The 12,617-nt window shown below is 39.8% G+C and overlaps 1 protein-coding gene across 4 annotated transcripts in view; it reads right to left on the bottom strand.

The window, feature by feature from the left end:
* Positions 1-11,999, bottom strand: part of LOC117584898 (phosphofurin acidic cluster sorting protein 2) — a 33,209-nt gene extending 21,210 nt beyond the window's left edge. Inside the window, exons 1-3 of one of the 4 annotated variants that reach the window (XM_034274032.1) lie at positions 11,640-11,999; positions 11,361-11,597; positions 11,002-11,285 (exon numbers count right to left, since the gene is read on the bottom strand). In XM_034274032.1, the coding sequence (XP_034129923.1) occupies positions 11,002-11,279 (278 nt within the window). In that variant the 5' untranslated portion in view covers positions 11,280-11,285; positions 11,361-11,597; positions 11,640-11,999. Of the gene's footprint in view, positions 1-11,001; positions 11,332-11,360 lie in introns of those variants that run through there. The other 3 variants (XM_034274031.1, XM_034274034.1, XM_034274033.1) reach the window with 3 other exon arrangements.
* Positions 12,000-12,617: the final 618 nt, after the last annotated feature.

Raw genomic sequence — 12,617 nt, 5'->3', positions numbered from 1 at the left:
CCTTAGAAATTAACACTATTTCGGAAGCGAAAAGTTCTCTATTTCCGTACGGTTGCGAAACGCACCATTGAGTTCAGTAACCCTAAACTTCTGTAAGGGGTATGTAAAAAATCAATGTAACTAGCGGTTGGTAATTTGCAACAATTAACAAACTAAATTGCACTTTACGGATACCTTCTACCAAGTAGCAAGCAAAATAACAACAATAACAGCAGCAGCAGTGGGGGAAAAAGGTTGCAAGCGAAAGGTGTGGTGTGGCCTGCCATAGAACCCACACCCACTATTCCCCATTAACCATATATGTATGTATTTTTAAGAGTGTTTTGCCACTGCCACTGCTGCTGGTCAACACCTCCTTCCTCTGCAAAAGGTTACTGCGGTTCATTCACTTCACCAGCAAAACGTATTCACCCATGGAATATCGTTTGAATGCAGAACACTCCATCAATTATTCAAAGAGAGATACAAATGCACCAAGGAAACCTTCTCAACCACAATCCGCAGCACACATTCATTGGATATATATTTGTTGTTTCTTTTTTTATAAATATTGAAAAAACATCAATTAAAAGGCGATGGGTGAAAGGGAAATGCAGTTTTCTAATTATTTTCACACCTTTGCCGCGTTTTTCCACTTTGTGCACTTGAATCTTTCATGAGTCAATGGGAAATGGATAAATGGGAATGCAAATGGAGCGTACTCGAGTGCCGGAAAGAGATATGGAGAAAAGGAGGGATACAAATGTGTGAGTGCGCAATGGATATATAATTGATGTAGGACCAAGGGTCATTGTTCGAGAAGTATTTTATTTGTAGAAAGTTATAAAAATACTCGAAGAATATGTAGATGAGAAAACATTAAGTTCATTCATGAAATGTCACTAACTAGGAAACAGATATACAACTTTCGAGTTGGAGTTTGGTTATTATTCATTACATGAATAAGAATTAAAGATGCCTCATCCTTAATTTAAGTAGAGTTAAGATTATATGGCACGTGGTCTTTATGGTGGAGGTAGTACTGTACAATTAGCTGCAACATATAACACCATCCATCCATAAAAGTGTACACAAGTGTGGGTTAATCGCTCCCACTTCCCACTCTCACTCTTCCGATGATTCACAAACATTTACGGGTATTTCAATATTTAATGAAATATATTTCGTCTCAATTGGGTGATCTTGTGCGGCTTCTGCGAGTATTTGAATGAATAATCAAATGGATATATGTATATGTGTATGTATTGCAATCCCTCTTCTTTTGTGTCTCTTTTTGTTTTGTTTTAATATTTTATTTTTGTTTAGTATTTATTATTATATGCAGTATAGTATTTGTATTCGTTCGTTTCGTATTCCGAGTCGCTGAACAATTCGTTAATGACCCATATATCATATGGCACGACCCTCCCAGATGCGATACGATACGATCCGCCCACACAACTTCAAGGCACCGATGCGGCTTCTGTCTCTCTGCGGCTCTCTGCCTTCGCTGACTTCCATTTCATGGCTTAGAAAAGCAATTTGTGTGAATGCCATTCGATTGATTGCATAAAAAGTATTGATGCCATAAGCCGATTGAAGCGTTCGTTCCCGCAACAGTAAATCAGTGGGTGGGTATGTCGATGTCTCATCCTTTGAGTTGCAAACAGGCATTGATATAGGAGGTGAAATTTTCCAATTCTTGGAATTCTTTCTTAAGAGAAAATATGGCAATCATTTCTTCAAAATGATGCTTGAAATATTCTCTCTTTTCCCTCCATTTTTTACTGCAGTGACCTGCCTTTAAATCATCAAAAAGTAGCCAAGATATCCAAATATATATCCAGAACTTTTGGCCAATGGCTCCAAATATTTTTCAAACCATATCAATTGTGGATAAAACATTTTCTGTACCCTCTTCCCGAGTACAAGCTATTAATACAAGAATCAATACTACGCTTGTATCAAGCAAAAACTGACATACATCCAAAAAGGAATAAGGAAAATGGAATATTTACGATGTGTAAAAGGAAAAGGTAAACACAAGTAAGGGCGTGGCTCTTAGACGGTTTAAGGTTTAAGGCGACAGTTTCTCCCCACTAGTAACAGCCACAGAAGAAAACAAAGAGAGCGAACGATGATGGTGAGGCGGGCACCATGTTGAGTTAATGGCTTGAACCGCACCCCAAACCCCCAGAAACGACAGAGAATCTTAAAGTGTTCGCAGCTGGAGTGCTGGACAGTAGACACAGAGAAGTGTAAGGCAATGCCATAAAATTAACAATCGGACTGGCACTTTTCTGGTTTTGGCTCCCACTTCCTCTCGCTCTTCCTCTTTCGATCCCATATATCGTTTGGAGGCACTGCGTGTGGTCCCCCATTGGCATCACAGCAGGATGAATGGCCTCCCAAACACCTCTTCTTGGCCACACATTTCTCACATTTTAATTGCAGTTTTCGTTGGCAAATAGAACAAGTTGATGCAGTGAGCAAGTGGGAGGCACATTTCAACATTGGAATTGGATTTACATTGGAGTCAGTAAATCTTACAATTTATTTTACATATTTATCATTTAAAGTTACAATTAAAAAAAAATCAAAATGTTCATCTAGAATATATAAATACATTATAATCTATTGCTCTTTCTTTGCCACTTCGATAACTCATTCGATTCCACAACTTGCAAGAACATTTTTCCAAACAAACTTTCATTGATTCTCTGAACAGCGATAATGGATTCTCTGTGTTTCGCAGCAAAAACACGGACTGTATTTTATGGCCATAAAACCAAAAATTATGATCTGTTAGGGCGTCGTGCTTGGACTTTATGAATAGCATTGCTATTGTTTATACTGCTGTGTGGTACACAGACACAAATATATCCATAAAAGCAAAATATATAGATACGACAGACATATGTATGTATATGTACATATCGTAAGAGGGGAATGTGAATGCATGAAGAATAAACAATGAAAGCCTTTTGTTTATATTCTTGCAGCCGCAACACAAAACCGACAAGAATTCCTCAAATATTTTCCATTCTAAATGGTGCAAAACGAAAATAGAATTCCATTTGATTTCACATTGAACAAACGAAAGATGGAAAGTGTTTGGTGGCCCAATGAAAGGTGGATTGACTCACAATTGGACTTTCAACCTGCTGTTGATAGGCGGGGATACCATTCTTATCTGGAAATTCTCTTTCTGAGTTAGGGCTCTGCAATATCATGATGATAATCGTAAAACCAACGTATATTTCACCATGATGCAATCAATTGAATCATTTTTAAAAGATTTATTGAGAATCGGAAAAAGAAATATGCTGCCTGAAGCTATGGAAACATTCATCAAATGTAGAGATTTCCCCTAAGCGAAAGGATACAAACATTTATCACTTATTCATCATTTTTCAATTGCCATCTCTGGTTTCAGAGGCATGCTTCATGGTTCAACTCTTTGATGAAACTTTTGAACATGCAAGGAACATTCCCAGCTGAAATCCTCAACTCAGTCTTTGGAAAACATTCCACAAAGAAAATCCAAAGGATTCTTTTGACTGTTAATTACACAAAAATTCTAAAGAAGATTACGCAAATCCAGTTTAAATGCCAGTTGCGATGGATTCGAGTGCCCCTGAGTAATGCCGCCACAAGCCTTTAGAGTTGCTGCAAGCCACAGCATCCACAGCTACATCTGCAGACGAACCACAAAGCCTACTCCTTCTTCTCTCTCTCTCTTTCTCAACCGCAAAAACTGTGTCAAGTGGGAGGCAGAGGCAGGGCCGCCTCGCGCTCTTAACCGCTTTTCTCCTCCTCCTTCTAAGCCAAAGTTCTGCAAAACTAAAAACTATTTGTACTCGTCTACTTTTTTTAATTTTTATTAATGAAAATCCATCTAGCATCGGGGGCGACTCTTTCTTTCAGTGAGCGGCTCTGTGGATTTGTGGGGCACCGCTCAAACACTCAACCGCTGAGCCGCTGAGCCGCTGAACCGCTAAACACAACTCGCAATCCTCTCTCTCCTACACCAAAGAGTTTGCCGTTCGCTCCAATTCCATAATTGTCGAGCCAAACATTTCTTCCATTTCTGGCAGCAAAACGTTTACGTTTTTGGGGGCCAACAGCGAAAAACCTTTCACTTTCAAATGGTTTTTGTGGCTTTCTTCGATAAGTGGCTATGAAATGACTCACAAGCCACGGAAGTGAGGAGCGCCGCAAACGCTCGAAACGATACGATTATCGGGCATCACTCTGATCAATTTACACTTTTGTCTTAATCAATATGTTTTGCATTTTTCATTTACATTTGCATGTTGTTTGTTATTTAATGAAATGTTGAATCAATCAATGAATCTGCCTATGAGAATACAAAACGGAAAACTACTTAATTCAGTAGATCGTTTGATCAGGTTGAAGTCAGGGGAAACCCTGATGGAAGACCGAAACAGTTCTGACGTGCAAATCGATTGTCAGAATTGAGTATAGGGGCGAAAGACCAATCGAACCATCTAGTAGCTGGTTCCTTCCGAAGTTTCCCTCAGGATAGCTGGTGCATTTTAATGTTATATAAAATAATCTTATCTGGTAAAGCGAATGATTAGAGGCCTTAGGGTCGAAACGATCTTAACCTATTCTCAAACTTTAAATGGGTAAGAACCTTAACTTTCTTGATATGAAGTTTAAGGTTATGATATAATGTGCCCAGTGGGCCACTTTTGGTAAGCAGAACTGAAATAAATGCCCTGAACAGATCAATGCTAATCTAAACGATAACTTAATCAGTCCATCATTAAATCAGTAATTTTAGATACTATCTCATTTTTGTATACATTTTTAATTCATTATTGATTCATTTATTGCCTTTACTCATTTTAGATAAACATTTTATGGCACCAGAATAGAAGGCATTATTTTCTGTTTTATTTTTAAAAGCCATAATTTATAATGGAATCGAGTTTGAAATTATATGGCCAACATAAAGATATAAAAACTGGAAGAAGAAATCGATAAGGATTGTGATAAATCGATGTTAACAATGCTGTATAAAACAGAAAAGTGGTAAAATATCTGATATTATCGATATGTTATCGAACTTAAATTGATTTCTACTCAGGCATTTTTTCTGTGAATTGCTATTTTAGCTACATTCAACCACACCGTATTTGCACGAGTCCTTGCAAGTGTGATGAGAGCCTCTCTCCTCTTTTTGTTCAATTATTAAATAATGAAAGCCTCTATCTTATCGATTACGCTATCGCAGGGCAATCAATTGTCTTTCATGGACAACATCAGATTAGATTATCTTGATTTGTATTATCTCATAATTTAAATGAACTATTCGTGGGGCATTACCTTATTCTGTTGATGTAGAAAACGGAGCTGTCACCTTTCTCTCCATAGAATATATTTTACAAGTATTTACAAGTGCTGCACCTAATTCCAGTATCAGATTGTTGTACCCTTTAGTTTGATCTCTGTTTTTTGTGTATATCCGTTTGAAAAGTATTTGGCAAACAATTTGTTTAGTTAATCTTTTTGCCCTTTCGACAAACAAATCATAAATGTCGGCCCTAGAATTCTCGTCCTATCAAAAATGCACCTGGTACCCGTCGTACCATCGCTTATCTGGTACCACTGTTACCCCCCTCGCTGTTTTTACACTCTTGGTTTTCCCTCGATGTTTGCGCAGTTGTTACATTTTGTGGTTACCTGTAAATTGAATTGTATTTTCTGTCCATTTACTCGCGTACAATTAATGTTTTTATGGCCAGCTAGCGAACGCAATAAAAATGCACTTGGGATAGGTTCCGATGTTCATTCGTTATGCGGTGCGCCTCGATTTATTTTTACTACACGAAAAAAGAGATTTTGTTGTTTATTTCTAGACCTTCACTAGCCACGAAGAAGTAACACAAGTTGTCTGATTGATTGATAGCTTGACGGGCTTATGGCCTCTCATTATACGAGTGATTGGACATTTATGTAGGTCGATTCTTTCCCTAGGGATACCATTATATAGAGCTCTTGTTCTGCTTCCTATTTCTGGTATTTATAGTGACAAGAAAATAACATATTTTTGTGTAATTTATAAACTGCCGCAAATAAATGCTTTTACTAGATCATTTAATTCAAAGCTAAAGCCAAAACAAAAACAGAAAAGAAGCGGAAAACAGCGCACGAGAAAAATAAGAACGAATTGACGGTGACATATGTATGTACGAGTATAATGTATTTATTAATTTGTATCTTCGGATCGGCACAGCTGTTGGCGATTAGTGTGTCTAAGGGGTTGGGTGCGGCTTTCAGAACGAGCGATCTATCTGCATCTGTAGCTATCTACAAGTAGAATTTATAGCGCGATGCCAGATACTGATGCTTTCTTTTTACCTTCTATTTGTTTAAGTATTAAGATTTCATAGACATTGTTTTTTAATCTTGAATATGTTCAAACGTTTTCGGATCTATGCCCGCAAATATTCTATTGTCAAATATACATCTCAAAAGGGTATCAATACAATCGACTCTCAAATGAGTTTTCTTTTCTTGTTTTCTGTTGACTTGTCTGGGCGCGTGTGTATTTTGTTGCCACACCAAATGTTAGCCTTGAACTTTTTTCGGTTCGGTTTGTAGTTTGAATCCCCACAAAACAATATCTAGGCAGCTTCTTCAGCACCATCAGCATCACATGCTGTATCGTTTCCCTATCTATCTGTATATTTTTCACTGTTTTTTGTATGTATCTTTCAGGCGATATATTTTGTAGCTGTCTCTGTTTCAGTTTTTTTTTGCATGTGACAAACTGAATTCCCTTTTCTGTTTCCTTTTTTCAGCATTTTGCACGTATTTTTCAGCATTGAAGTGCAATAATTGAATTTTTATTTCGTTGTCCATATAAATTTTCACTCCACCGCCGATGCAGAGATTTTCCAGCAGCGAGTAGAGTGTAAAGAATAAATGATACCCCGTAGAAGTGTACGTTTATACAATAAAATTTCAATGGGCTTTGAAATAATTATGAATCAGAAATTAAACGATTCTTGATAAATCATCCAAAATCTGCTATGAATTAATTCTGAATCGATTTCGAAATTTGTTACATGTCGCTCGAGTCACTCAAAGTATTGCCTGGGCAGGGTACTCCAAATGGTATGTTGCCAATCAGTTTTTAATGGGATTTTACGTTATTTCTGCGATGGCTCCAACCCATCTGCAGTCTGCATCATTTGAAATTGCCAATGGACGACGCCTTTTTGGCCACGACCGACGGCTCCGAAAGAGTCCCGAGGCCATTATGTTGATTCATGGCCGGGCCTGCTGTCCACAGAGGAAAACCCCCTCCCGCGCCAGCATTGTAATGTGGAAAACCAAAACAAAATAGAAGGGAAAGTGTGGTCAAGTCAGCGGTCAAATGTCTTAGACCAAAAGCTGTAACCCAAAACCTCAAACCGAAACCGAAACCTCAAATAACAGAATCGATTTCCTGTTGCATTTGCCGCCTGACCCAAATTTTCTGCTTCCACTCGCCGCTTCTGTAACCAGAAGCAGCCACGCCAGTGGAATTTTTGAGGAGTGGAGCGGGTTACCGCCTTTTAAGCGCATTAGCCGCGATCTCCCGCCGCTGTTGGGGTGTTAATGCTGTACATCCAAGCATCTGGAAAATATCTTGGTCATTAGGGTCGTCTTGGGAGTGGCGATTGGAGGAGTGTACGATTGTAGAATTGTAGGAAAATTCCGCAGGAAAGTCAATTAAAGGCGGTGAAATGGAAAGAGGGGATAAGCCTCACGTCAGATTTTGGTTGGATTTCAGTTTGTAACTCTTTTGTGGCTATAGAAAACAAGACGTTGATTTCCCACAAGCAAACGGAGACACAGTTTAAAGTTTCCTTCTAACAATTTCTCTGAAAAAGGAAATGTATTCCTGATAGTTAAAAGATCTTCAGAGCTTCCATTCCCTTTTTAATTTAACTCGTTTATGTCTCTCTACAAACTCCAATCAGTCGCTGGACAAAACAAAAGCAAAGAACCATTTCCGCGACAACAAAGACTGTGCTATCTACTGTCTGGGCTGCACCTCCTGTGGCAGGAGTAGCTACTGTCCAGAGCATTGACTCATCCAGTGGTGCAGCCAGTGCTTGGATTTTCTATTTTGTTTGCACACAAGTCCAAGGCAAAGGCAGCGGAGCCACCAAAACCAACAACATCGTAGTCCGAGAGTCATGTCAACGTCAAGTTTGTTGACTTGTCCGCCAACCTGCCACCGAAAGTGGAGTGCAGCAACAACGACAAGGCGAACAACCAGCAACAAAGTTGGTGAAAACTTCCGCCAAATCCATTGCCAGGCAAGAGGTAGACGTCCGAAACGAGCTACGGATGTCAGAGAGGTGCATAAATCGTTGGAAAAACCCTGCTCCCTGCCTCACGCTTGGGATCGGCTGCATGCACCACCCCACCCACCTCGAAAGATAGTGCATCCACTCCCATCGAAAGCTGTTCATAAAAGTGCAATTTATTAGCATACAAAGTACGTCGTCGTCGTTTTTGTCGTTGTCTAGGCTTTGGTCAAAGACGGAGACGAAGACACGGACACGAAGGTGGCCTCTTGAGTCTGGTCTCTAGAGTGGAGTGGCAGTGCCCAGAGAGAAAGAGAGAGAGAGAGAGAGTATAAACTGTAGAGTGTGGGCTGGTTTGCACTTGGAGTGTGAGTTCTTCTGCTTTGGCCATGAAATGACAGAGGAAAATAATCCATCATTTCCAGTTTGCTGCACTTTTCCCATCTACATATTTCCATTGTAGAGATTTGTATCTAACTTCCAGTTCCTTGTTCTCATATAAATATTCTCACATACAAACCTTGAAATCTGTAGACCTTAAAGAGGGGAAAACTTCCATTGCAAAGGAGTTCCATTTCATTGCTCTTTCAACTTTTGCCATAATAATAATTTTGTGCGCTTCAAACTTGAATGCATTCTATACATATTTCTCCCTTCTGTTTGGGGTTAGAGCTCCCCACTGATTTGATTCGAATTTGAATGCTCTCTAACGACTATATGAGCCCCCGGCCCGCCTTGGTCATCATTTTGGGGTCAGACGTCACGTACGAATGTCGAGCAAATGTCCAAAAAAAGAAAACCACAAGGAAAACTCCTTTACGCCCGATCTGAGGCCCTAATCAAAGTCTGGGATATGGCACTACGTGACGCATTGAGGCGTAGATAAAATCAACATACATATAAGCATATAGATTTTGAAGGGGCATGCTACACATGTGGCTTGATGGCTGGCACATGGAGGAAGCAACACACACTTGCAGCTTGACAAACTGTGACGACGACCACAAATAAATGGAATGAACGGTCATGAAAGAGGAAGGAACTTCAGGGGAAGGGAGGATGTCTGGAAGGGAGCTGCTGTTTATAGACAAAAGAAAAGTTTAATTAGCAACTAAAACTGGAAGCCACTCTTTGGGGGGAAAACTTTGCCCTCTTTTTTTCTCCGTGTTGCTTTTTGGTAGGAGGAAAAAGCGCAAAGTTTTCTTCAGTTTCTAATTTTTCCAATTATAATTACAAGCCCTGCAAACGCATAATTATACAGCGGAAGAAAAGCGAAAACTTCAACAAATATTACAGACTATAATCTTCTGCTTAGATTCTACTTAGGTGCCATTTGTACTTTCTCATCGTATAAATGACATTTGAAAAGGTTATCCGACCAAAAATAAATCTTGATAAATGTCTTCCCAAGAAAGGAAGTTACTCTTAACCTTTTCGTATATCCAAAATACTGCAACGCAACGGGGGAATATTAGGGGACAGCTCGCACGCCGGGTGATTCATTTCATTTGCAAATAACCAGCAAATTCCTAAACAATAAACGAAAAAAGAAAAGACATAGCAGAAAGTAGAAGAAATGTAAAGATAAGAATATCGGAGAGAACATCTAGAAGAACAACAAAACATTTGACATTAGTCAGAGATTTTCGGGGTCACTGGGACAAAGACATGGAGCGGAGATACGAATACGACCAATGAAAGAGGAAAACAACAAAAGATGGAAGAAATACAAACAGCAAAACAAACTCGTTTTTTTTTGCGCCAAAGATGAGTTTAATTAGAAAACACTAGATAACATAGGTTTCTGAATGAATTAACGATGGAGTTCGAAAATTTCAAGAATTCTTGAATGAAAGAAGCAGAGCTCTGATCGAAAAAGAATAGTTGTGGATCAATATAGACAATTATCAGATTCTGAATATGAATGAATAAATCGCAATAATGCGCAGATATTTTAAACAAATAAATACAAGAGATCTGTAACTGAAATCTTGAACCAGCTTGGCCTATTGATTAGCTTATCTGCATAAGATTTACGCTGTTGTGTCGCCTTGTTAAACTGAGGCCAAAGTTTGGACACTTTGTTGTAGCACAATGGATCGAGCCTTCCTATCTCAATCGCGGGGATCAGGGACATGGCCTATGGAAAAAATTGTTCTACATATAACATGTAGAATGTGTGTATGTACAGATGTTTACAGAACAATTGATGTATAATATATTCGAAATGAATTTCTGCACGTGTATTCATGCATACATTACTGTAACTGTCTTTTCGTGCCACCTCCCCTTTCTTCGGCCATTTGTTTTGATAGCTTTTATTTATTTTTGGTTACTTTTTCTTTGCTTGTTTGTTCTTTCTTTTCAGGTTTACCCTCCCACCACAGTGCCGCGCAATGTTTTCACTGGTAGAAAGGTAATAAATAAAAGTCAACTTTGTTGAATAACAGTTACCGCTTTTTGGTCTAAAAATAGGAAACAACAACAACCAAAAACACCAAAATCGAACAGAAGCAAAAGTGAAAAGAAATTGGCAAAAACAGCAGCAAAAACAACAAAGACAAAGACGAAAACAAACGATGTCGCTGTCGCTGTCGCTGCCGCTGTCCTGCTCTCGCTCTTCTCTGCTCTTATGTAAAATTTTATGTGCACTCTCGCGAACTGCACTGGGACTTTGTTGTTCTCTCACCTGGGTATGCAATTGGGAGGTGTTCGATCCACCTCCCAGGCGGCAAACAGCTTCATGGGCACCGGCTTCTGACCATTCGAGCCGCTGCTGATCCCGCCACCCGATCCACCGATGCCCGACAAGCCAGCTGCAGGGTGGCCAGGGGTGGCACCCATTGGGGGCATTCCACTGCCTGGCATGATGGGTAGGCCGCCGACACCGCTGACTCCTCCTCCGCCTGCACCACTGATAACGGCAAATTTATCGACCAGCTTCGATGATTTATCGACCATCTTCATGTTGGTGTTTCCACTTGCGGCTTTGTTGTTGTTGTTCTCTCTCTCTCTCTTCCGCTTTCTTTGTAGCTGTTGTTGTTTTGTTTGGGAATAATTTTCTGTTAATTTCTATCGCACATTATAACTGATTTTTGTTTGTTGACAATGTTTTCCAAATTCAAGTTAATATTTTCTGGTTTAAATATATTTCCAATTGGAGTGGATGCTGCTGCTCCTGCTGCATCTCCTTTTTCTAGTGCTGCCGCAGCTGCTGTTGGCCATGCACACACACTCAAGCACTTGCGCGCACACAATGAAAGGGCGTGCCGCTGCCTGGGCCGCCTTTATGAAGCAAAACTTGTATTTTGTTGTACAGAATATCACGAGACGAAACGCGAACACAGCGAGAGAGAGAAGCAGCTATAGAGAGAGTGTGGGAGTATATGTTGGGGCTGCGATATGCTGCCGATGCTGCGACTGCTACTGCACTCACTCTTGCACAGAATCAATACACACGGGAATCTGTTGCGGATTACACTGCTCCTCGGAAACGGTTTCGGAACTGCTGCTGCGCTGCTGCAGCCAGGCGTCGCGTAGTTCGCGTTTGTGCGGGTGTTTTTGGAGCTGCTGCGCGCGAGAGACGACCGTCATGCTACAAAGTGGCGTTGCAAATGTCGCGTTATAAAGCTGATTGTCGGGCCCCAACACTTCACACACACATTCGCTCGCACAAATCTAAAGAGAGCTCCAACAATAACAAATGGATGAATGCTATGCGCGCGCCCCCACATACAGCCAACCACACACACACACTAACCTATTTTTGCAAATTTTCGTATATATGCATGCTGCGAGTGGAGGTGTGTGTGTACCTATTCGCGCATTTTATGCTCTCTTCCACGCGCATAAACAAAAAAAAAACGCCAAGAGCAACAAGATACACTTAACAACAACTCGACTCTCTCTCTCACTCTCCCGTTCTCTCATTCACTATATATACATACAATTGGCAACGCGGTTTGTTTCATTTAAATTAAATATTTATGAAAAGCAACAGCAGTGCAGTGTGACCGCGGACGTGTCGGTAAAATATACCGCACTACACTCAAAGATATACCAAAATATACCTTGTCAATTTAAAAATATACCGTAAATGTACCTTACATCTAAAATCATTTTCCTCGATTATACTATTCTATTCAATATAACCAGCTTGCAATGAATTTTAACACTGAAACAACACTTTAATCCGATTGAAGAATCAATTTTGCTTATTATAAATACGACTTTCTATTGGATTGTATACTTTATGACCTTATATTTTATAAATTTGTATTTGAATTTTTCATCCAAAACACCCCT

The sequence above is a fragment of the Drosophila guanche genome, unplaced genomic scaffold, assembly GCF_900245975.1.
Source record: "Drosophila guanche unplaced genomic scaffold, DGUA_6, whole genome shotgun sequence".
Taxonomy (NCBI): Eukaryota; Metazoa; Arthropoda; class Insecta; order Diptera; family Drosophilidae; genus Drosophila; species Drosophila guanche.
The sequence above is the reverse complement of the archived record's forward strand: the minus strand, read 5'-3'. Positions and strand labels throughout refer to the sequence as shown.